General features: G+C 42.0%; 1 protein-coding gene across 1 annotated transcript in view; it reads left to right on the top strand.

The window, feature by feature from the left end:
* Positions 1–21,612, top strand: part of NBEAL1 (neurobeachin like 1) — a 135,972-nt gene extending 114,360 nt beyond the window's left edge. Inside the window, 14 exon segments of the mRNA XM_014516902.2 lie at positions 1–74; positions 1,136–1,245; positions 2,486–2,603; positions 3,298–3,395; positions 5,007–5,123; positions 5,644–5,733; positions 8,212–8,321; positions 11,535–11,707; positions 12,245–12,339; positions 15,472–15,588; positions 15,886–16,047; positions 17,304–17,452; positions 19,131–19,266; positions 21,463–21,612. The exon segment at positions 1–74 is cut by the window's left edge and continues 18 nt beyond it. Of these exon segments, the coding sequence (XP_014372388.2) occupies positions 1–74; positions 1,136–1,245; positions 2,486–2,603; positions 3,298–3,395; positions 5,007–5,123; positions 5,644–5,733; positions 8,212–8,321; positions 11,535–11,707; positions 12,245–12,339; positions 15,472–15,588; positions 15,886–16,047; positions 17,304–17,452; positions 19,131–19,266; positions 21,463–21,564 (1,651 nt within the window). The 3' untranslated portion in view covers positions 21,565–21,612.
* Positions 21,613–22,485: the final 873 nt, after the last annotated feature.

Genomic DNA, 22,485 nt, shown 5'->3' with positions numbered 1-22,485 from the left:
GGACAACCCAAATGATGTGAAGGAGCTCATTCCAGAGTTCTTCTACTTCCCAGAGTTTTTACAGAATCAAAATGGTGAACAGAATTTTTGGAACGAATTATGTAGACTATACCTCTCATGCTTCTCTATTAAGAATTGTTGCAACCTGTTTCAATGTACTCAGGAAAACTGTTCTCAAGATTATGCTATCTTTTAATCATTTACTGAGATATCAGTTATGTTAAGCCACTGTTTAATCATGTGATTTCAAATTTGGAGAAAAAATGTCAGGATGGCTAAAAGTAGTAACATTTGGTTAACAAAAGAACAAAACCGTTACGTTTTTAAAATATTTACAATTTAAACTGCATTGATCCTGGATAACTTGCTTCCCCTGTCTTTTTTCTTTTGTGAAAGAACAAGGGCATTCTTAAATTATATAGGATCTTTTATTTGTTTTTGGTGGGTCTGTAGAATCAATGCTAACTAGCATTTTCAGAAGTGTTCTAAAATAACTGGAATTTACAGAAGTCTAAGGTTCCAAGTTTTTTTAGAAGAAATAAAAGCTGTTACATTCTGTAAACTATGTTTATTGAAAAACAGTTTTCCTGCATATTGGTAGGAGACTTATACTTTTTTTGTTATTTTTTCACTTCACTTATTAGCTAGGAAAAAAAATCATGCTTGATGTCTCATTTCCCAGAGGCCAGTTTACAAGAAGGATTTGTATTGCGTTTATGCTGTTAAAGAAAAACAACAGTTTTAAGACTGGCATGTAAAGCCCATTACAGCTTTGGAGTAAAATCTTTAAGAGCCATGAAGTCCATGAACAATCAGCATTAAGTGTTTGCAGACCTGCAACCTAAATTAATTAGTCACTTTTAACATTGTGATTTAAGTTCCTAAGTTATTTACATAGTTTTGAAAATTTTACCAGATATCATATACCTGTTTAAAAACTTCAGAGCAAAACTGTCCCTCTGATACTATTAAGAGCACTATCTTTCTCTGAAGCACTTTGATTTCCTTCCATGTGTCTCGAATATAACACCTAGTACAGGAGATAAATCTACCTTTTTAATCTCTTTATAATGATTAAGGTATTTGAAACATTGTCATGAGTTTTAAACTAAGTTGTCTCATTTTGACTTCCTAGGTTTTAACTTGGGTCAGTTACAGATCTCCAAAGAAGTAGTGAATGATGTTATTCTCCCCAAATGGGCCCATTCACCTGAAGATTTCATTTGTAAACACAGGAAGGCACTGGTAAGACAAAGGATAAGTTGATTTCTTTGGATTTAAGTACCAAGAAACAGAAATATAGTACTTGGTATCACAATGGCTAACTTAAGATAGTGGGAGCAGAATTAGAACTGTACTGTGATGTGTCACGTACCAGTTTCCATTTCTCAATAACAATTTTGTGAGGGAAAGCTGTATGACAGTTGATTTAATCTGTATATTGCTTTATGAACAAGTAGATCTGAATTCCCTAACGTTGTTAATACAAAAACATTCATGAATTCTAAACTCTCTAGGAAGAAGACCTGAAAAGGAGTTGGTTACCTAGAAGTAGTGTTTGAATTTACAGTTCAAAATGCTGTGAGTGTAATGCCCTCCAAGGCCACATCCACACAAGTGTGGACGTTTTGGTTCCCCGAGGACAACTAGCAGTGGGGCACCTTGTGCCACTGCTAGTTGTCCCCCGGGAACATCTGTGCCACAAGCTCTCTGATGTGCAGCCAGTTACCCTGGGTGGGGTAAGGTAGTCTGGAGCCAGCACTGGGCTGGCCCCAGCAGCGTTACTTGGGTCCTGGGGCTGGCTGCAGGAGTGGTGCTCCTTTCACTCGAAGCCTGGCTGGCAACTGGAGTATGACACTGGCCAGCCAGGCTCCAGTTCCGAGTTGCACGTGCTGCGTGCGCCCCTCCACTTTTATTTTGCACAGGTTTTTGGACCCCTGGATATCCAGGGGTCCAAAAAAACCCCCCATTCTGCTACCTTGCAGTGTGCAGAGCAGCTGACTGCGGTATGTGGCACCACACTCTTCTGAACTCAACCCAAAAGGGAAAAAAGCAAAGTTTCTAAGATCTTATTGTAAGGGAGTTTGTTGTTTTATTTAGGAAATCATATATAAAGTGGTGAACTTTTTGCCACTGTTGTGAAGATTATTCTACTGTTCATAGTTAATATTAGAAAATTTACTGATAATCTTTCTAATTTTTTCTTTTCTCAATTTCACACAATTACTCTCAGTTATAATCCTTTGCTATGTTAAACTGTTCCCCTTACTTCATATTAACTAGGGTAAACAGACATGCATATTCTATGTCTTTGCAACCTGTTGGCATACGTACACTTTTGGGGCATGTTTAAATCTTTTTTTGTGTGTTTAACATCAGTAGGGACACCCAGAAGACAGTGCGTACCTTTAAAAAAAAAAAAAAAAAAAAGGAATAGTATGCCCAGGATTTTATTTCAATTGCTGTCATAAATTCTTTCTCTTAGGAGTCTGAGTACGTCTCTGCTCATCTCCATGAATGGATAGATCTAATTTTTGGCTACAAGCAGAGGGGACCAGCTGCAGTGGAGGCACTCAATGTATTCTATTATTGTAGTTATGAAGGTACAAAGCCTTGTGCTTTTTCCTTGACATTACTGTCATATTTGTGGTTTACTGAGAAATATCTGGAAAGAAATGTATCTATGTACATTTAGTAATGTAGCATATGGTAAAAAGGACAGAATTAACAGAAGTATAGCAGAGTATTTTGCAAATTCATCACATCTAGAATATTTGATGTTCCGATAAGGGAATGTGAATCTTTAATTAAAAAAAACCTCTTCAGCACTTATTTAGGGATTGCTGATGTTCCTTCAGCTTGTTTAAAAAATATAGTGTATTGAGAAACTGGATTTTTTTTTTCTGGTCTACTCATAGTAATTTACAATTTACAAGTTTTAGAAGGTAAACCTAAAAGATATATTTAATGAAAAATGTGTATGCTGGGTTGTTTTACATACCTTAAATAGATAAAAGTTAAATTTTTCCAGAACCAGATTCTATAATCAAAGCATGTATTGATTTTATTAGAAATTCTATATGCAGAATATTGGCAGAATGAAATCTTTAGAAGACTAAATACATAGGCTGTCATTGGAAATTTTCTATTGGGGAAAGGATGATGGTGTTAAAAATAATGTTCAGTTTTCTACATTTGTTTCACATCTTTTTCCTCAGTGAATTATGTATAGATAGTGTTGTGGTTTGATTTTTTTTCTCTTTTTACTACCCTCCATCATTCTGATTATGATTCCAGGAGCTGTGGATTTGGATGCTTTAACAGATGAGAAAGAAAGGAAAGCCTTAGAAGGGATGATTAACAATTTTGGACAAACACCCTGTCAGCTGCTAAAGGTAAATCTCCATATCCATCCCTGGCAGTAGGAGGCAAGTACCCTTGAGGACCAAACTCCTGTTAACCTTTAATGAATTTTAAGCACTTGAGAATCTATGTCACTCTTTAAAATAGGAATTAGACTCCAGAGTCACTTAGGAGCCTTTGAAAATTCTCCCTGAACACTTCAACTTTTGAAATAACTAAAATAGGTGTATCCATGTGTGTGTAGGAAAGGTCAACATTCTTGCCTCACCCTGAATAACTTATGGGTGTGTTTGCTTGGCTACAAGTCTTTCTCCTAGCACAAAAAGGGGTCCAGGATAGTTTGAACCATAGGCGAATGCACCTCCTGCCCATCCTGACAATCAGCTATTTAGAGGTGACCAGGTAGGGGTGGGGCATTCTCCCCAGGGCTCCAGGACAGCTCCAGCCCAGGCCCATCTGCCTTCTGCCCCTTTGCATCCCTCTGGGGTAACTTGGAAGGATACACTGAGCAGCAGGGGTATTCTGCCATTCCTCAGGCAGGTCCAGCTGCATTGCCTCCTGGATACCTAGAGCTGTGCAGGTGATGGGAGGCAGAGGCAGGCTGGAGACATCTTGTTTGCCATGGGGGCAAAGAAGAGCAGGGGAGCAGCTTCACCTTAATTAAAGAGCTCACCTTTGAGGCAGCTCTATTGCTGTCTAGCCACAGGGCTGGAATGCTTGTACACCTCCCTCCCTTGGCTTCTCTTTAGGGAAATTTGCAGAGCTGAAAGTAAACACCTGTCCATACCCCATGGCACAAGGCAGCATCATGCAGAGAGAGATTTCTCACTAGCCTAGTGTGCACTTTTTCCACAACCAGAAGCAGTACAATTGTGTTACTGTAGCATGGCGCACAAGCTAAGAAGTATTAGTCATCAGGCTAAGTGAGGCCGCAGCTGGAGTACTGCGTCCAGTTTTGGGCTCCACAATTCAAAAAGGATGTGGAGAAGCTTGAGAGAGTCCAGAGAAGAGCCACGTGTGTGATCAGAGGTCAGGGAAGCAGACCCTACGATGACAGGCTGAGAGCCCTGGGGCTCTTTAGCCTGGAAAAGCGCAGGCTCAGGGGTGATCTGGTGGCCACCTATAAGTTTATCAGGGGTGACCACCAGTATCTGGGGGAACGTTTGTTCACCAGAGCGCCCCAAAGGATGACGACTAGGTTGAATGGTCATAAACTACTACAAGACTGTTTCAGGCTGGACATAAGGAATAATTTCTTTACTGTCCGAGCCCCCAAGGTCTGGAACAGCCTGCCACCGGAGGTGGTTCAAGCGCCTACATTGAACACCTTCAAGAGCAAACTGGATGCTTACCTTGCTGGGATCCTATGACCCCAGCTGACTTCCTGCCCTTTGGGCAGGGGGCTGGACTCGATGATCTTCCGAGGTCCCTTCCAGCCCTAATGTCTATGAAAGTACTAACCAGAAGCTAATAAACATGGCACAATAACACAGCTATCCTGCCTTTAGTTCCTGAGCTAGCACCCACTGAGTTAGTACATGATATCTTGGCATAGTGCTGCTTTGTTCCTTGTAGACATATCCTATGTGACTTGAATAAACCTATTAAAGATCTTGTATAATTTTGACTGTATTTTTTCCTAGGAACCTCATCCTCCTAGATTATCTGCAGAAGAAGTGGTGCAGAAGCTGACCAAAAGCGATACTGCCACCCTGAATCTTTTCCAGCATCTCCCTGAGCTTAAGTCATTTTTCATTGAGGTATAAGTTGACAGGCACAGCACATGTCTTCTATGTCTGTTCTGAAACTTGTTGCTATACTGAATAAAAGGTCATAAACCAACAATTTAAAGAATATAGTATATCCATATGGAATCAGTTTTTCCTTTGTAATGAGTTTATAAGTGTTGAATGCCACAAGTTACTGGCTCTCATCTTACAGTAGTTATGTAACGCTTATTTTGACCATCTAAATGCTATTCTTTTAATCATTTTTTGCATCCCTAGACATGTCTCCCTGCTTCTTAAGTGACTGCCCTGTGGTTGGACAAAGTCATGTATGAAATCCTGGCCCATTGATTTCAGTGACAGAACTCCCACTGACTTAAATAGGGTTAGAATTTCACCCTCTGATATTAGTGGCAAAATGCAGCCATTTTAGATATACGTGTACCTATACCCAGTACTATAATTTAGTGGGTTTTTTCCTGTTTCTAGTAAGTCACTGAATTATCTGTACCATCTCTCGATGTTTGCCAGCTGAAACTGTCATTTTTCTTAGGGAATCAGTGATGGTGTTCCCATTGTGAAGGCGGCTGTCCCTAGAAACCAATCACGTTCCTTTATGTCTCAGGGGAGCCCGGAGATCTTGGTGAGTCAGAAGTGAAATGCTGGGCAATCAGATTTCATTAGAAATTCCTGAATAATGATTTTTTCTAAGTTATAGAGAAACCATCATTCCTATATCTGAGAAGTGCCCACTTGTCCTAAGGTAAGGACAAAGTTATAAGCTGAGTGTCTGTAGTGTGAAATGACATTAATCAAAAAGAAATATAAGACATAGACAAGGTGTTAAATCAAGGTACCTCCTCAGCAATGTAAATAACCAACTTGATCCATACTCTACTGCAGCATGACTGGAAAAGGTCAAATGTGATTCCCATTTTCAAAAAAGGGAGGGAGGAGGACCCAGGAAACTATAGGCCTGTTAGTCTTACCTTGGTCCTAGGGAAGCTTTTTGAGAAAATTATCCTGGTGCATGCCCGCGAGGGGCCAGCAGGGGAGGTTATGCTTAGGGGCAACCAACACGCGTTCATTAGAGGCAGGTCCTGTCGGACCAACCTGGTGGCCTTCTATGGCCAGGTCACAAAATCCTTAGACGCAGGGGTAGTGTTTCTGGACTTCAGGAAGGCTTTCGACACTGTCTCTTACCCCATTCTCATTAAAAAACTAGGGGACTGTGGCTTTGACACCTACACAGTCAAATGAATCACTAGTTGGCTGGAGGGCCTAACCCAGAGAGTGGTGGTAGACGGGTCATTTTCGACCTGGAGGGATGTGGGCAGTGGGGTTCCACAGGGCTCGATCCTCGGGCCCGCACTGATCAACATCTTCGTCAGCAACTTGGACGAGGGCGTAAAAAGCACCCTGTTCAAATTTGCTGCAGACCTACACACTGGGGAACTCCCTTCTCGTCAGTGCAGAGGCAGAAAAGGATCTTGGAGTCATTATTGATGCCAAAATGAACATGGGCTGACTGTGGGGAAGCGATCAGGAAGGCCAGCCATACCTTGTCATGCATCCACAGATGCATCTCAAGCAGGTCCAAGGAGGTGATCCTCCCCCTCTATGCAACACTGGTCAGGCTGCAGTTAGAGTACTGCGTCCAGTTCTGGGCACCGCACTTCAGGAGGGATGTGGACAGCATGGGGAGGGTCCAGAGTAGTGCCACCCGCATGATCAGGAGTCAGCAGGGCAGGCCCTGTGAGGAGAGGCTAAGGGACCTGAACCTGTTCAGGCTCCACAAGAGAAGGCTGAGCGGGGATCTAGTGGCCGTTCACAAACTGGTCAGGGGGGGACCAGCAGGCATTGGGGGAGTCCCTGTTCCCCTGAGCATTACCAGGAGTGACAAGAAATAACGGTTGCAAGATAGCAGAGGGTAGATTCAGACTAGACATCAGGAGGCGCTACTTCACTGTCAGAGCGACTAGGATTTAGAACCAGCTTCCAAGAGAAGTGGTGCCCTGGGGGTCTTTAAAAGGAGGCTGGATGAACACCTCGCCAGTGTCATTTGACCCCAGTACTCTTTCCTGCCATGGCAGGGGGTCGAACTTGATGATCTGCTCAGGTCTCTTCCAACCCTACCAACTGTGAAACTATGTCAACTCTCTTGTTTTTCTAAACTGTTATATTGGAGTCTTAATAGCTGCAGTGCAGTCTTTACTCCTGTAAGAGCCTTTGAGTGGGGGGTTGGACTAGATGACTTCCTGAGGTTCCTTCCAGCCCTAATTTTCTATGATTCTATGATCCTTAATTTTTATCATTGGAAATCTATTCTGATTTATGTGCATTACACATGACTGCATTGTTCCTAAAATTAAATTTTGTATTGATAAAAGTATGGGTACAGTAATGTTCCTGATCCTGATGATGTTGGGAATAAATAAGTTGTTACTTTCTGTATTTAGATTTTTGTAACTACTCTCCTTCCTGTAGCATCTGAGCATTTTCCGATTGTCTTGTCTTCCTTCACTCACATTTGCATAGACCAAATTAAGTACACACATGTATGACTTGTACTTATATTAGTTAGGATTTGCACATGTGTATCTAAAGATTTGGTTCTGTTTCTTTCAGGTTGCTGAAAAAGTACTGCAGTGCATTCAAATGAGATTATTTTCACACTGATTTAGGAACAAAAATGTTATTGGGAGTATCTTAAATTTGTCATAACTTTAAATGCTAGTTATTACAACTGATTTTCAAAGAAAAGAAAACGCAAGAATTAAATGGCTGTGAAATACATATGTAAATCATAAGCCTTCTTTCAAGGCTGCATCTCGCGTGCTAATCTAGAACATATACTGTTCTGTGTCAGCAGTATATGCAGCATAAATCAGAATTGCAACCACTGATTACTGAGAAAAAAGGGAAAAAATACAAAAAGATGAACAGTAATGCTTCATCCTACCATCGTGTTATCCACAACTATGAGCATGATTGATTAGGAGGTGAACTCTCAAGGGGCCTATGTTTGCTCATATGTAAGCTCTCTTATTGAGAAAGATGTACCAAGAAGAATGTTTTTCACAAATACACAATTTAATTTATTTCTTTCAAACTTTTTCAGGTAACCGTAAGCCTAAATTACATTGTTGGAACCCATGGGTGGCTACCTTATGATAGAAATATCTCTAACTATTTTACATTTCTCAAAGATACAACTGTGACAAACCCTAAGTAAGTAAAGAGGACAAAATGTGCTGTAGTGGACATCCACTATAACAAAATATTTTGAAGATAGATACTAGAATAATAGTTTGATAGTGATTTGATAGCACCCCTTCTATTTGTTGAAATGTTATTTAACAAGTTAGCTCCCAGAGTATATTGAATATTTTTTGAAGAATTGTACATTCCCTAATATTAATTCACAGTCCTGTTCCAAAAACAGTGCAAATGACATTGCAAGATGTCATACAATTCCGCCTTTGTTCTCAGTCAGGTTTGCCATTAAAATGTATTTTTTCCTATTTGTCAACCTTGCGAAGTCTCCCTGAACTGTGAGTCAAGCTGGGCTCATTCCTTCCCATGCATTATAATCCATAATAAGGATTCTGCAAACTTGCCCTTAGTTATACATGTGCTGTTCCATTGTTGCCTTATGTTCTTATCTAAAGCATTGGGTACTTGCTACCATTGGAGACAGGATGTGAGGCTAGATGGATCTCTGGCCTGTTCAGGGTGTCGGTTCTTACATTTTCATGTTCAGCAATGCCTTTAGTGACGTGTGTGCAGCCTCTATTGCACTTACCAGTTCTGCACAAGATAAGTGACTGGAATTTAACAAAGTCATTTGTTGGTATTGGGTCAAGGATGAGAGTGACCACTATTTCTTTCTCTTAGGCCCCCTGTACACATGCAGGTAAAGGCGCAATGGGAGTTAATGTGTGATTCATAGTCACGCCTCCTGCCAAACCACACATGCATAGCAGGAGCAATTGTGGGACCGTGCATTAGATCCCATTGTGCCTGTGGCAGGGCACCTTTTGGGTGCCTACCACTTTAAGGGCTGAGGCAGGCAGCTGCCAGGTGCCCGATGAGGGCAGCCATTCTCAAACATAGTCCAGCCAGCAGTTGGCTGCTTACAGCTGAGGGAGCATCACCATGCAGCTCCACTGTGGCGTGCAGCATTCTGGAGGTTAGAGCAGGAGCTAGGAGGAAGGCTTGGAGGCTCTTCATCCTGGGTAAGACCTAAAACTGCACCCTGCCAGGGACGGGTGGCCTGGTGGGGCGCCTGGTGACGTGGGAGCCCCCAGGAAATGCCAGGCCAGTTAGCTCCCCAGTGAAAGGTGAGTATGGGGTGCCTCCTAACCCCGGCCCCACATCCCTGGTGGAAATAAGGCCGGACAAGGGGAGCCCAGACTCCAGGTGAGCTCCGAGGCAGGGCCCGGGTCAGGAGGAGGGACCCTGGGCAGCACCCAGGCTCACCATAGTCCTGTGGCTGCAGAAGGGGAGCCAGAGGGAAGCTCCCCAGAGTAGTGGCCCGGAGAGGGGGCGTAGTGAAGAGGCCCTGAGAGGGGGCATAGTGGCCTGGAGAGAGGCGAGAGTAGTGGCTCTGGTGAAGGGGCTGAGAGAGAGAAGTGAGAGAACCCAGTGTGGGGGTGCTGGGACCACAAGCTCTGGTGGGGAATGAGAGTCCTATGTGAGGCTCTAGAGCTCGGGTCCCTGTGCCAACTGCTGAAGAAACATCTGGAAGGCATGGGACATGTAAAGGGGAGGCTGGAACGTGTACTAAGGCCCTGGTGATCAGGAGGGTGAAGAAAATGGGTAGCCTCCTGCCTTAGTAACAATTTTCATATTTTTTCTATCAAGGTGTAACAGGCGAACAAGGCAAGAGGTTACTCGAGAGAGAGATGGGCAGTCGGCATAGACCTGGTGAAAAGGCTACCCTGTTACAGTGCCCTATTGTCAGTGCAAGGGGAGCCTGATCTCAGGTTCCCCCTTCATTGACAAGAAGCAGGCTTTCATAGCTGGGAACCTCATGTACCCCAGTTGAGAGGCTCCAAGCCATGGGGTTGCCCCACATACCCCCAGGGCTGGAGGAGCCCCATTGCAGCAATTTCCCTGCCCTCAGGGTACAGGGAGGGAAAACACTGGGGCTGGAGGATTGCTACACAAGTGATCTCCCTGCCCAAAGGTGCAGGGAAACTCCCTGGACTAGAGGATCACTGCAGAGGTAGTCCTCCCACCCTGAGGATGTAAGGAAACTCCCACTTTGCAGATGTAGCTGATCTCCAGGTAATTGTGCAGTTAACTAGTCAGTTGTGCAATACCTGTAACGTGTAGAGAGGGCCTCAGCTTTATAGTACTAACAAGAGTGAAGGGTAATTAAAGTTGTTGTCTTTTAAATAACCAAAATGACTGAACACACATGAGAAACAGACCTCCTGAATAAGTAATTGCCATTTTTAGTATTTTTTTACAGGAGAACTCCTTAAAAGACAAAAAAGAAAATATTTTTTTTTTTTTTCCCCCATGAAAAGATGATGTTTCTTTTTAACACGTTTGGTAACTTTGCTCCTTTTTTCAGTAAATCACACTGTATGCTGTGTACACACTATATAAATCACAGTTATCTCAATTCAGAACCTTAATTCAGGTAAAATATCATGAAAAGGATCAGGATCTGAGGGAACGCCTCTTACACCAGAGCGCCTCAAGGGGCAACAAGGTCAAATGGTCACAAACTCCTCCAAAACTGTTTCAGACTGGACAGAAGGAAGAACTTCTTTACTGTCTGAGGCCTGGAACAGACTGCCTCCAGAGGTGGTGCAAGCACCTACTGTGGACTCCTTTAAGAGACATTTGGACGTTTATCTTGCTGGGATCCTTTGACCCCAGCTGACGACTTGTCCATGGGGCAGGAGGCTGGACTCAATGATCTTCTGAGGTCCCATCCAGCCCTAATGTCTATGAAATCTATGAAAAGAAAGATAGTAAATTCCTGCCCTCCATGAAAGGAATTAGATTTTTGCTACTGAAATTAGTGGGTGTGTTTACACATGATGCTTTACTGCACAGCAGACTAATTTCCTGTGAAGTAAAGCATCAATGTCTGCACATGTGTGACAATTAGGGCACAGTAGACTAATTTATTGCGCTGCTGGATAGTCCTGTCAGATACAAGTAGTATCCAGCAGCGCAGTAAATTACTGCGCTTAAACACATACATAGACAATGATATTGGGATTAGTTTATCCAGGTTCAAATTGAGCCTGAGTGTATTCAGTCACATTAATTGCACGTGTAGAAACGCCCAGTGGCACCATGTTTTCACTCCTACTGTTTTTGTGTGTTGGTTATTTACTGGTTGCTTTTGTTTGTTTATAAGCATGTGACAGATCATAATATTATCAGAGGGCACATCTTAACGATAAAATTTATTTGTAGAACCCAGCGTAGCATGAGTGGCCCTTTTGCTCCAGGGCTAGAGATCACCTCCAAACTATTTGCAGTGTCCCATGATGCAAAGTTGCTGTTTAGTGGAGGACATTGGGACAATAGTATCAGAGTGACATCGCTTACAAAAGGCAAACTGATAGGACAGCATATCAGACACATGGGTAAGTTAGGTCTTAGTTTTAATTTATGAAATTAAAACGTATAAAAGTTTTGTAGTGTGTAGGTTTAATGCTTTGAGCATTACAAGGCTCATTTTGGTATAAGAAATACTAGGCCAGTGTGTTTGAACAAGGCAGGTTGAACACACAGGAATTACAAGATATGTTGTATATAAGAATTTGCTAATTTCTTTTATTTTTATAACTGCCTTTTGTAGGTTCAGTCAGAACTAATGGAAATACTGTACAAATATTGATAGGACCATTTCAATTAAAAACAAACTGTTGGATAGCTTAATGATTTATATTTAATGGTTTTTTATTCCAGGCTGGAGCTTTTTTACAAAGCCCAATATACATCTTTTTCAGTTGTCAAAATTTATGCAGTGCTCATGCTGTGGAGTTTGCAGTTTTGTTTCTATTCGCTCACTGCTGGCACGGTATGCAGCAGCTCATGGCTACTATATGTAAAACTAGTTTTAAATGCTGATAAAACTTTTACCTTAATTTTGCATTTCAACTGTTTCCTTTCCTTTGTAGATATTGTGACCTGCTTGGCTATAGATTTCTGTGGGATCCATTTAATTTCTGGTTCCAGAGACACTACATGTATGATATGGCAAATAATTCAACAGGTGGGTTGCTCCTAAATACTACTAGAAGCTACCTTTTGACAGCTTTCTTCCTTCGTGCTTACTTTACCACTGTACCAGTTCTGTAAATTCACAGATACAGTAGTATTCCATTAAGGCTGATCATTCATTTGCTTTCTTTGTCATGCTTTAGGGAGCCCATTGCAAATTATAAATTCAGTGATTCTATTCACGTCATATAACAACCCTGCAAGTAAGAAAATATTATTGCTATTTTACAAATAGGAGAGCTGAAGAAGGTGACATGTCGAGACCCATACTGTTTGTCAGAGAGGATTAGAATGTGTTAGTTCCTGATTGCTAATATACTGACCACACAATGCAGATATCCATATTTGCATTTACTCAGTGGGAAATTCTATCTTGTACCCCAAGAATTATTAATGAGAGCAGCAGCATCCTTTCTCCTTGACACTAAACAAGTATCTTACTTTAATAACTGATTTGTGGTTTTAAAAATGGCAAGGTTTTCAGTATGCCAACTTAAGCTACTATGCATGCATTATATGCCCGTGCATTATAGACTGAAACATAGAAAGAGATGGCAGGTTCTTATTTAAACAGTGAACCTACAAGGGAGTAATGCAGGAAAGACTGAACATAGGTTGTAAGCTAAAGTAAAACACAGCTAAGAGCACAGGTTAACTTTGATGTACTATAGGGTAGGAGTGTACAAGTGGGTAGTTACCATGGAACAGCTGATGCATGATAAATCTGTGTACCCTTGCACCTTATAGTTAGAGGGTCTTGCTCCTCTGCTCAGATTGATTGCCATGTTTGGGATCAGGAAGGAATTTCACCCCACGGTCAGGCTGACTGTGGGGATTTTTGCCAACTTTGGAGCAGGGTCATGCTCCTCTTCTGTTGATCTCTAGGGTGTATTTTAACAAACTATTCCTGTGTTTGCAATGGCAGGACATAAACAGTGCCCTTCCCTGCCCCCGCTTTATCTGTGGCAAGTTAGAGTGATCTTGATGTTTTGGGGCATTCTGCCTGGTAGTTGTACAAGAAAGTTGTTTGCAAAGGTTTTAGGACAAACACTTGACTGGGGTGCTTTAGATGGGGATGATCCTCCTTGAGCAGATGGTTGGACAAGATCAGCATTTCTCAACCCATGAGTTGCAACCCAAAAGTAGGTCACAAGAAGGTTTCAGAGGGTTGCAACTCATGGATTGAGAAATGCTAGTCCTGGGAAAGCATGGAGATTGTGGCAGGGCAGAGTGGCAGGGGGAAGGAGGCAGGGGAGAGCTGCAAGGCAGAGCTGGATGCTTATGAGGGCGGGGTGGCTGGGAGATGCTGCACAGTGGGTGGAAGGTGGAATGAGCTGTGATCTGGCTGCCTGGTGCAGCATTGCAGCCCCAGAGGCTGCCACAGTCCTCCCCTCCTCCTTCCTCCAGCTTGCTGCACTACCACCTGCATGAGCTGGCACTGCCACAGCCACCATGCTTCAGCCTGAGCAGGACAGGAGCAGCTGGGGGCCCCTTCGGCAGGGATGGGTGGGGCAGGGAACTGCAGGTTGGGAGTGAGGGGAACTGGCAAGGCTAGGGGGACGGGGAGCTGCAGGTCGGGAGAGAGGGGCAGGGGCACTGGCAGGGCTGGGGAGGGGCAGGGGTTGCGGGTCAGGGGTGAGGGGCACCAGCAGGGCTAAGGGAAGAGGGGGCTGCAGGTTGGGAGTGAGGGGCACAAGCATGGGCAGTGGGGTGGGGACTGTGGGTGGTGCCACTGGCAGGGCCAGCAGGGTGTAGGTTGGGACAGCCCATGAACCTTTGGACCTGGGTCCTGGTAGGAAAAAGATTGAGAACCACTGGCCTAGATGACCTACCAATGTCCTTTCCAGCCCTGTTTCAATGATTCTATGATAACCAGACAGTCTTGACAGACGAATGACTTGAAAGATGAATCCTGTTCTTTCTGAGCAGGATTTCTCATGTGTGGTGTATGTTATACATTGTAAGAACATAGTTTGCAGTTTTCAGGAGCAAAATATTTTGTGTCAAAGTTGCCAAGGCCAGAAAGAAAAAGGTTAAGTTTTCACTTATAGAAATCTTTCTTCCTAGAGCTGAATAAAACGAGCAATTTCTGTTCCACAGGAAATCCCAAACTTTCAACAGTTATTTTTGTCCCAAATCAGGTTGCAACATTGAAATTACAAATTATTTTGTAAAATCAGAACTCTGTAAAAAATTAGTTCAGAAATGATAACATTATAAAAATTAAAATTAACATTTTAAAGTTCCTGAAATCAAAATATTTAATGTCAGTTCACTACATTGAAATGTATCTTCCCCGAGTGGCGCATAGGAGACGGTGGGCATCTTCACCCCACTATACCACCCAGCCCATTCCCAAGGTTTAATACTCTAATCCTCCTGTATTGGTGGGCTCCTTTCCTGCCTGTACTAGATATCTGATAATATGCCCAGAGTCATGTGAATCCCTAAGGCAGGGGTGGGCAATTTTGGGGGCCTGAGGGCCACAAAGGGAGTTTTGGTGAGCTGTTGCAGGCTGGGTCAGCACCACCCTCACCTCACCCTGCACAACAACTCACCAAAACTCCCTAAGTGGTTCTGCTCCCCACTCAGCTGGACAGCTGAGATAGGGCTGTGGGGGGACAGGGAGTGGCACCTGGGAACAAGACGGGCAGGCAGGGGTGGGGCTGGGATCATGGGGTGATGACAGTGTGGGGCTGGTTGTGCAGGCAAGGGCATGCCGGGAGCAGATTGCAGCTCAGATTGCAGCTCCAGCCCCACATTGTCACCACCCCACAGTATTCATGGAGACTGGCCAAGACCCACAAGGGCTGGGGCAGGAAATGGAAGCCAGTGGCAGGAAGGGGAGCCTGGAGACACCAGCTGCTGCCACCACCAGAGCAATGGGAGGAGCAGTGGTTGGGTGGGAGCCCAGTGATTGCAAATTAACCCTTCACAGACTGCATGTGGTCCACAGGCCGTTGGTTAGACAGCTGTGATTCAGTCATTCGAGGTACAAATAGAGCTGCTAATTTAGTAGAAAGAAAATGAGAACAAAGTCCTACATCAGCTGTGTTGAAGATGCCTAGTATGTGTCCCTCAGCTATAAGAGAATCTGTAATTGTATTATTTATGCTTGTATCAGGGAGGAGTTCCTATAGGCCTCGCACCTAAACCCTTACAGATTCTCTATGGACATACAGATGAGGTACTGAGTGTTGGCATCAGCACTGAACTGGACATGGTGGTGTCAGGAGGCAGGGTAAGTTGCTTCAGGTTTTTTCTTTTTTTTGGAAGTAATGATTTTTATTATTGGGATCAGTGTGATACCAAAAAAATGTTGCTGTTCCCTGATTTCTTCTTTTAACCTTTTGTATAAAGAAGAAATTGGATATCGTGTCAGCATGTTGCTGCTTCATTCTGGTAATTTCAAACTCTGCTGCCTGCAGTGTAACGACCTTATGTAAAGTTTGTGTGCTGCCTACAGTGTAACAACAAATAATGATCTTACGTAAGTATTGCTATAAAGAAATAGCTCCTAAGTTTTTTGTTTTTACAGGATGGCACTGTGATTATCCATACTATTCGCAAGGGTCAATACATGAGAACCCTGCGACCACCTTGTGAGAGTTCCCTCCTCCTGACTGTTCCCAACCTGGCAGTGTCCTGGGAAGGACACATAGTCGTCCACACGAGTATAGAAGGAAAGACCACTCTCAAGGTACTTAGCAAGTTACAACCCAAAGTTATAGAATGTTTTTGCTATTTTCTTTTAAGCATTCAACATAAATGTGCCTGTTGTTTTTGCAGCAGAGCCTCATGCAGGCTGTCCCATACTTTTTCTCAGCCCTAACCTAGAGAGACCAGTAGCTTTAGGATTCACAGTATAATTCATTCTTATTGCTTATTCAGTATTTGTGTGTAGTCTGCCTTCTGTGACTAAAACTAGGGAGGCCTGCTGCGATGATGGCTTCTATAATTATACCAGGGATTGCAAAGAGGCTTCTGATTAATAATAATAGTCTGAACATTAGCCTTCAAAATACACTGAACAGCCCATTTCTTCTCCTTGTTCTGCGGGGAGCCTGAAGTATTTGGGTTATGGCAGAGTAGAAGGATTCTGTTGGTGCTTTTATTGATGGGATTTATTAAACTTTTGTTGTAATTCCAGGGTCCAGTATTCTCTTTCGTTATGTCAAGGTGCTCTGTGTGCATCTATTCTTCATACCAAGGTTTCCTCCAGTTGCCCCTTGCTAGAGGATCTGTATGCTCTGCTTCTCCCATTCCATGGGCCCCATGCCGGCAGTTCTTTGTGGACCTCCATTTCTCCGTCTCTCCAAGCTAGGGGCTGTATGTTGCCTCCCTCCTCAGTACTAGTATTCCTCTGTTCCAGTAGGGTTTTGGGTACTCCTCATTTCCACCTCTCCCCATATTAGGGCTGTGTTCACTCTCCTGGGCTTCTCAGTATAATCATCTTTGAATCTGAGTGGTAAGTCACTTCAAGTGTCAGCATGTTAAATAAAATCAGGAAGATGGACAGAGGCATTGTTATGATGAAGGACATTTAATGGGTCCTGATAAAATATTCTTTGATCTATAGACAATTACAGAAGTGCTTGAGGCTGTGACTAAGAACAAAGAAAGGGATTGTTCTGTTGTGTTGTCTTCTCCTTCCAGTTGTTTTTCCTGTCAATAGTGTTCTTCCCATCAATACTATGAATGTTCCCTAGAAGTTTGGAATTGGTCACGTGATATCAATTAATATGACTTCATTATAGACCAAGGCCCAGAGTAATGCTATCAGATTGAGTGTTAGGCTTCTCAAGCAATACCAGATACAGAAGTCAACAATCTGCCATGAGAAACACTCTTTAGGATACCCCCAAGTTTGTAATCCTGCTAGTGAGCTGATGGTATAACTAATAAATTTCTAATCCAGTCAGTCCTCCAGGACAAATTTCTTCTTAATCTCCGCAGGATAAGAATGCATTACATCTCTATTCTGTGAATGGGAAGTATTTGGGCTCAGAGAGTCTAAAGGAGGAGCTATCAGACATGTGTGTGACTGGTGAATACATTGTGACTGGCAGCCTACAGGGATTCCTCTCCATCCGAGATCTCTACAGGTAATGGGCTGGTGACTATGGGATGACTGAGATGCCAGTACAGTGACTTAAGTAAAATGACATGGGCTAGGGACAGACATTCAAAAAGTTTTAGCTTGAATTGATTCAGTCTTTGCAGGTTAGTCTAACCTGACTAAGCTAAACTAGTTTGTAACTGTACAGACATCCCAGAAATGCAGGCACATGGCTGCAGTGGCTCAGGCTAGAAGTCAGGGGGGTGCTAGAGCAGTCTTTCCTTCCCTTCTCTAGTGCTGAGCCAGGGAGGTGTAGCCAGGCCCCAGGAGCATGCTCCAGTTAGGGAGAGGTATAGTGTGTTGTCTGTCCGTGTCGTGTCGTCGTCGTCGTCATCGTCGTCCCCCCCCGCCTTCTGCTCAGCCCAGCAGGGAATTGATAAGTGTTTATCACCCCATTAAGAAAACAACAGAGGCACATTACCAGCTACCCATTGATTCTGCCTTTGTCCCATTTGCCACAACATGGACTGTAGGCAGCATGTGGTATGCTAGCTAATGCTGAGGAGTGTCAGTAAGGCAGAGGGGATAGGGGAAATCCCTGTTTATCGGGAAGGGTGGAGAGCAAGGGGAAGCCAGGCAGATGCCTGCAGTCTGTGCCAGAGCTGCTGCCAGGGAGCAGAGGACAGAGCCCTGCCCAGCCCAACGAATATGATAGGATGCTGGGGGATTCTGGTTTAACTTAACCAACAGGTGGTCTGGGACAGACATTGCACAAACCTGTTTGACCCAAATCAGTTAAGTCTGGTACTACATTCAGCCAGGTTTATCTCAAACTGGTTTCAGCCATTTTTAAACTAGTTTATGTGCACTGAACATCTGTTCTGTTACAGGTTTAAACCAATTTCTGATCACTTAAATAGGTTTATGTGTAATGTCTGTCCCTAGCCTTAGAGAGCATGGAACGTTGCTCCTTTGTTATTGGGCTGTTACTTGAAATGGGAAAATCCATTTGTATAAAAAATTAAAAATGATACCAGAACCTTGGGCTTTATGGTCCTGTTTGGATTTTTCTGGAATTGGGGGGCCAACAGACCTATTCGTCACCTGTGAAGTTCCACTTACCATTTATTATTTGCATTAGTGTGGCATTGAGTTGTGTACAAGGAAAGACTCTCATTTTGCTAAGCGCTGTATAGAAATAGAGCAAGAAATATATTTCTGTTCTATTAGTATTTTAGAAAGGACAGGATTGGACAGCAGACTGGGGACTCAGTCCTGTTAATAGTTAGTCCTTGATTTTTTCCCTCTGAGTTGATGGGCATAGCACCTTGCAGGACCAATCCTATGGAATGCAGTTTTGATTTTGGTTTAAAAACCCTGTCTTCCCTCCGCTATAGAAACCATTGGCCATTGTCTGCAATAAGGGGCAATTGCAAGATTGTCTGTCTATTCCTACTCCTGTAGAAAGTTTGTTTGTTTTCCTTTAGTAAATTACTAACCTGTTATTAAAGTGCTCCTCTGGAGATGAGACTTGACCTCTGAGTGGAGGGTTCACTGTGCCTGGAATTGCAGTGCATTTAAACAAATTGGGCCTCAGTGGCACTCTAGTTTATGCATCTGAACTCACTCTATGCAAGTTCAGCTTTAGTGTGGTTCTACCTATTATGCATAATGTATAGCAGTTAAATATTTTATGTATTTTTCTGTGTTTTTGTTCATTTCAGCCTGAATCTCAGCATCTCCCCCTTAGCCATGAGACTGCCAGTTCACTGCATTTCAGTTACCAAAGAATACAGCCACATCCTTGTGGGCTTGGAGGATGGCAAGTTGATTATCATTGGTGTTGGCAAGCCAGCTGAGGTAAAACCTACCATCAAGAACTTTATCTACCGCACAGTGGGCACTTCCCTTATTTCTGCTTTCCAGTTGAGCAAGAAGTCTCCTCTGTGGCAGGGCAAATTTAAGAGCAGGTTTCAATGGGGAATAAATAATTGTTGAGATGACACTATTTATAGAGATTTCTCTGTAAGAAGCAAGAGCGTATAGGGAATGCTAATGGAAACAGTCAGAATCGGTTGGACCTACAGACTTTTATTACTGACATCCGAATAAGAAAGAGGTTAGAAATAAGTAACATTTTTGGAATGTGCTAATTTGTAAGCCTCTTCTTGGTGAAGTAATATCCGTGAAGAAAATTGGAAGCAAAAAAGGATGAGCTATTTAAGTTTGGTATATGCCAGACACACTTTGCTGTATACTGACTTCCTTTTTAAATATTGCTATTCTTCGTTGTTCAGAATCTCTAATGGTAAATGTACAGAGATAGCCTTTGTAGTCTCCTGACATGCTCTGTACTTTCCGTATGGTGGATGTACGTTTGCCAGTACTGCATACTCAATATCAAATACAGAGCATCTATCTATAGCTCTATCTACTTAGTCGTGTGTAAAGCAGAGGTCTTGCTGTTGGTACTTCTTGTAACAACTCTGTCAAAGTACTTCAGTTGTATTATGAATAGAAGCAGGTTTTCTGAATCTATGAAACACTGCAGTAAATTTTAACTGAAACAGTTAGTACTCCTAGTTATAATCAGAAAAAAATTAAAGGAACCTTATGACTTTTGGATTCGTGCTAAAGTATAAATTAAATTAATTTAATTGTGTGTTAGAAATGTTTCCAGTTAGGGGATTATACCGTTCATTTTCCTGAAACAGACTGCTTAGGCTCTTGATAAAGTGAGAGCCAGATCCTGCTTCGGTTAAAGTCAGTGATGAAACTTCCACTGACTTTTGAATTGGACAACTTTTTCTATTATAGAATTCATTAATAGCTGCTGGTGTTATAATTAGCATGCCTTTATGACAGCCATTTAGACAATCACCAGCTTTTAAACAATTTTTCCAGTCTTAAGAAAGCTCTTCGTTAAGCTGGAACTTGTGTGGTTAATTGTCTTAGATTTACACTTGGAAAAGTGAATTTTATCACACCTGACTTCCACAGTGTGCATTTTTTTTTTTTCACAGAACTGGCTCCTCCTATAGGTGGGGAGGCTTTTCTACATTTTTCCAAGTTATAATTCAACTTATTTGCAGGATTAATATCATGTAAACAGATGTTTTAAAAATGTGTTGGGGACAACACATTTCTCCTGCATTTCCCCATTTTCTAAAATATATATGAATCAGTTTATTGTGCCTGAAAGATTTTTTTTCCACTTAGCATTTGATGGGCTTTTTCAACAAAGTGATAGACTGGGAAACACAAACTCATTCATAGCACTTAAGTATAAGAAACTTTTTTTTCAACCTTGTGCAATCAAGGGATGTTTTATTTAACCATATGGGATCTCCAGAATAGAATTGCCACTAGCTAATCTCAGCTCTGGGAGCTGAGTAGTTAATTAATTTTTTTTACAAAATACCATTTGATTTTAAAATAAAATACAAATTCAAATTCACATTGCCTTTAGTTGCTTGTTACTTGTCTTTCCTTATGGAATAGTCACTGTAGATTACACTTTTTAAATGGTTCTTGCATTGAGCACTTCAACTCTATCTCAGTGTTGCCACAAGAACTCCTCTCTCCCCGCACAATCAGCCATCACTTAAAGGACATTGTCAAATATTCTTTTTTAAATGCCTTTTACTCTTCAGTTCTAATAATTCTCTTTTGAAATAGAATGCACTTTTCATGAACTTGAACTTTTTTTTTTTATTCAGCATTGACTTTTACTCTTCAGTAGTAAATTAGATTTCATACATAGGCAGTTTCCCACAAAATCAGAACATTTTTAAGATGCATTAAATACTGGATTTAAATTGCTTGACAGTCTCTCTCAATTATCCACAAGTGGAAAAGACAGTGATCAGTGTTTATCTTTGTTTTGTGTCAGTCCCCAGAATCATCCCAAATTTTTAATTTTGTTGCTCAAATTTTGTGTTTAATCAGTGCCTTTTGTTGTCTGGTCTTCTCCAGAATTGGTGTCTGAAGTTCCTTTTTAATTTATCCACCTTATCCCTTCCCCCTCCTTTTGTTTCTCTGGATTACTTTGAACAGATGCGCTCAGGTCAGCTTTCCCGAAAGTTGTGGGGATCAAGCAAACGGCTCAGCCAGATTTCATCAGGAGAGACTGAATATAACACTCAAGATTCCAAGTGATTGCTGCTTCTGTCTTCTCTCGTGGATCCCAGAAATTAAAAAAAAAAATTTAGGTCACTTTATGCATATCTCTCAACTTTCTGATGAGTATTTGAGGGATTTTTGATCCTTGATAGTCAGTTAACGAACAAGCTGTGGTAGAGTTACAATAATTTGCTTATCTATATACATGCAAATTCACCTACAACATCTTGCATAGTTTTCTTTCTTTATCATTTTAATTTGGTAACAGAGAGAGTCTCTAGAAAAAAAATTTCAGAAAACCACCTTTAATTGGATATAAAAGACAAATGACATCAGATACTGGTGATAAATGCCAGATGCTCTCCACTTGCTTGGAAAATATTAACTAACATGGAAGGAAAATATTTGGTCTTACTTCGGCTTTGTAAGTTCAGGATAGTGAAGTTAAAGTTCCTTCAATTACACGTGTTCTAACAAAATTGGGACAGTTGAGAGTGTATGACTTTAAATATGCTCCTTAGACCAATCAACTTGCAGTTTATTGCTGTAAATTTATTATCATCTTATATAGTGTGCCTCCTGAAGGAATCCATTTTAAACTCTTCTGTAAGGAGCACCTTTATTGCACTACTTTATTTTCAGAAATTGCTCAATTATAGAAATGAATGATAATCTCATAGGAACTGGGAAATATTTTCTTCATAACACTTACACTGGCCAGCACAGCTTTTTCTTGGGATTTTGGCATTTTCAGCAAGGACATGTTAATGAAAAGTGTTTCAGTAGTTACTGCTGGGAAAGCCTGATTTTTAGGGGAAAGGCTTAATGTTTGTTAGGCAGGGAAGAGGTGAGTGCATGTGTGAGACTTCAAAAATATCATTCCTTTCCATTTTTTCAGGAAGGAGGAGTAGTTTAAAAGGAAGATGCAGAATTGACTCTTAGTTATTTTCTTTTCTC

This window comes from Alligator sinensis, unplaced genomic scaffold (assembly GCF_000455745.1).
Source record: "Alligator sinensis unplaced genomic scaffold, ASM45574v1 scaffold755_2, whole genome shotgun sequence".
NCBI classification, from domain to species: Eukaryota; Metazoa; Chordata; order Crocodylia; family Alligatoridae; genus Alligator; species Alligator sinensis.
Note: the sequence above shows the minus strand (reverse complement) of the source record. Positions and strands in the feature narration are given on the sequence as shown.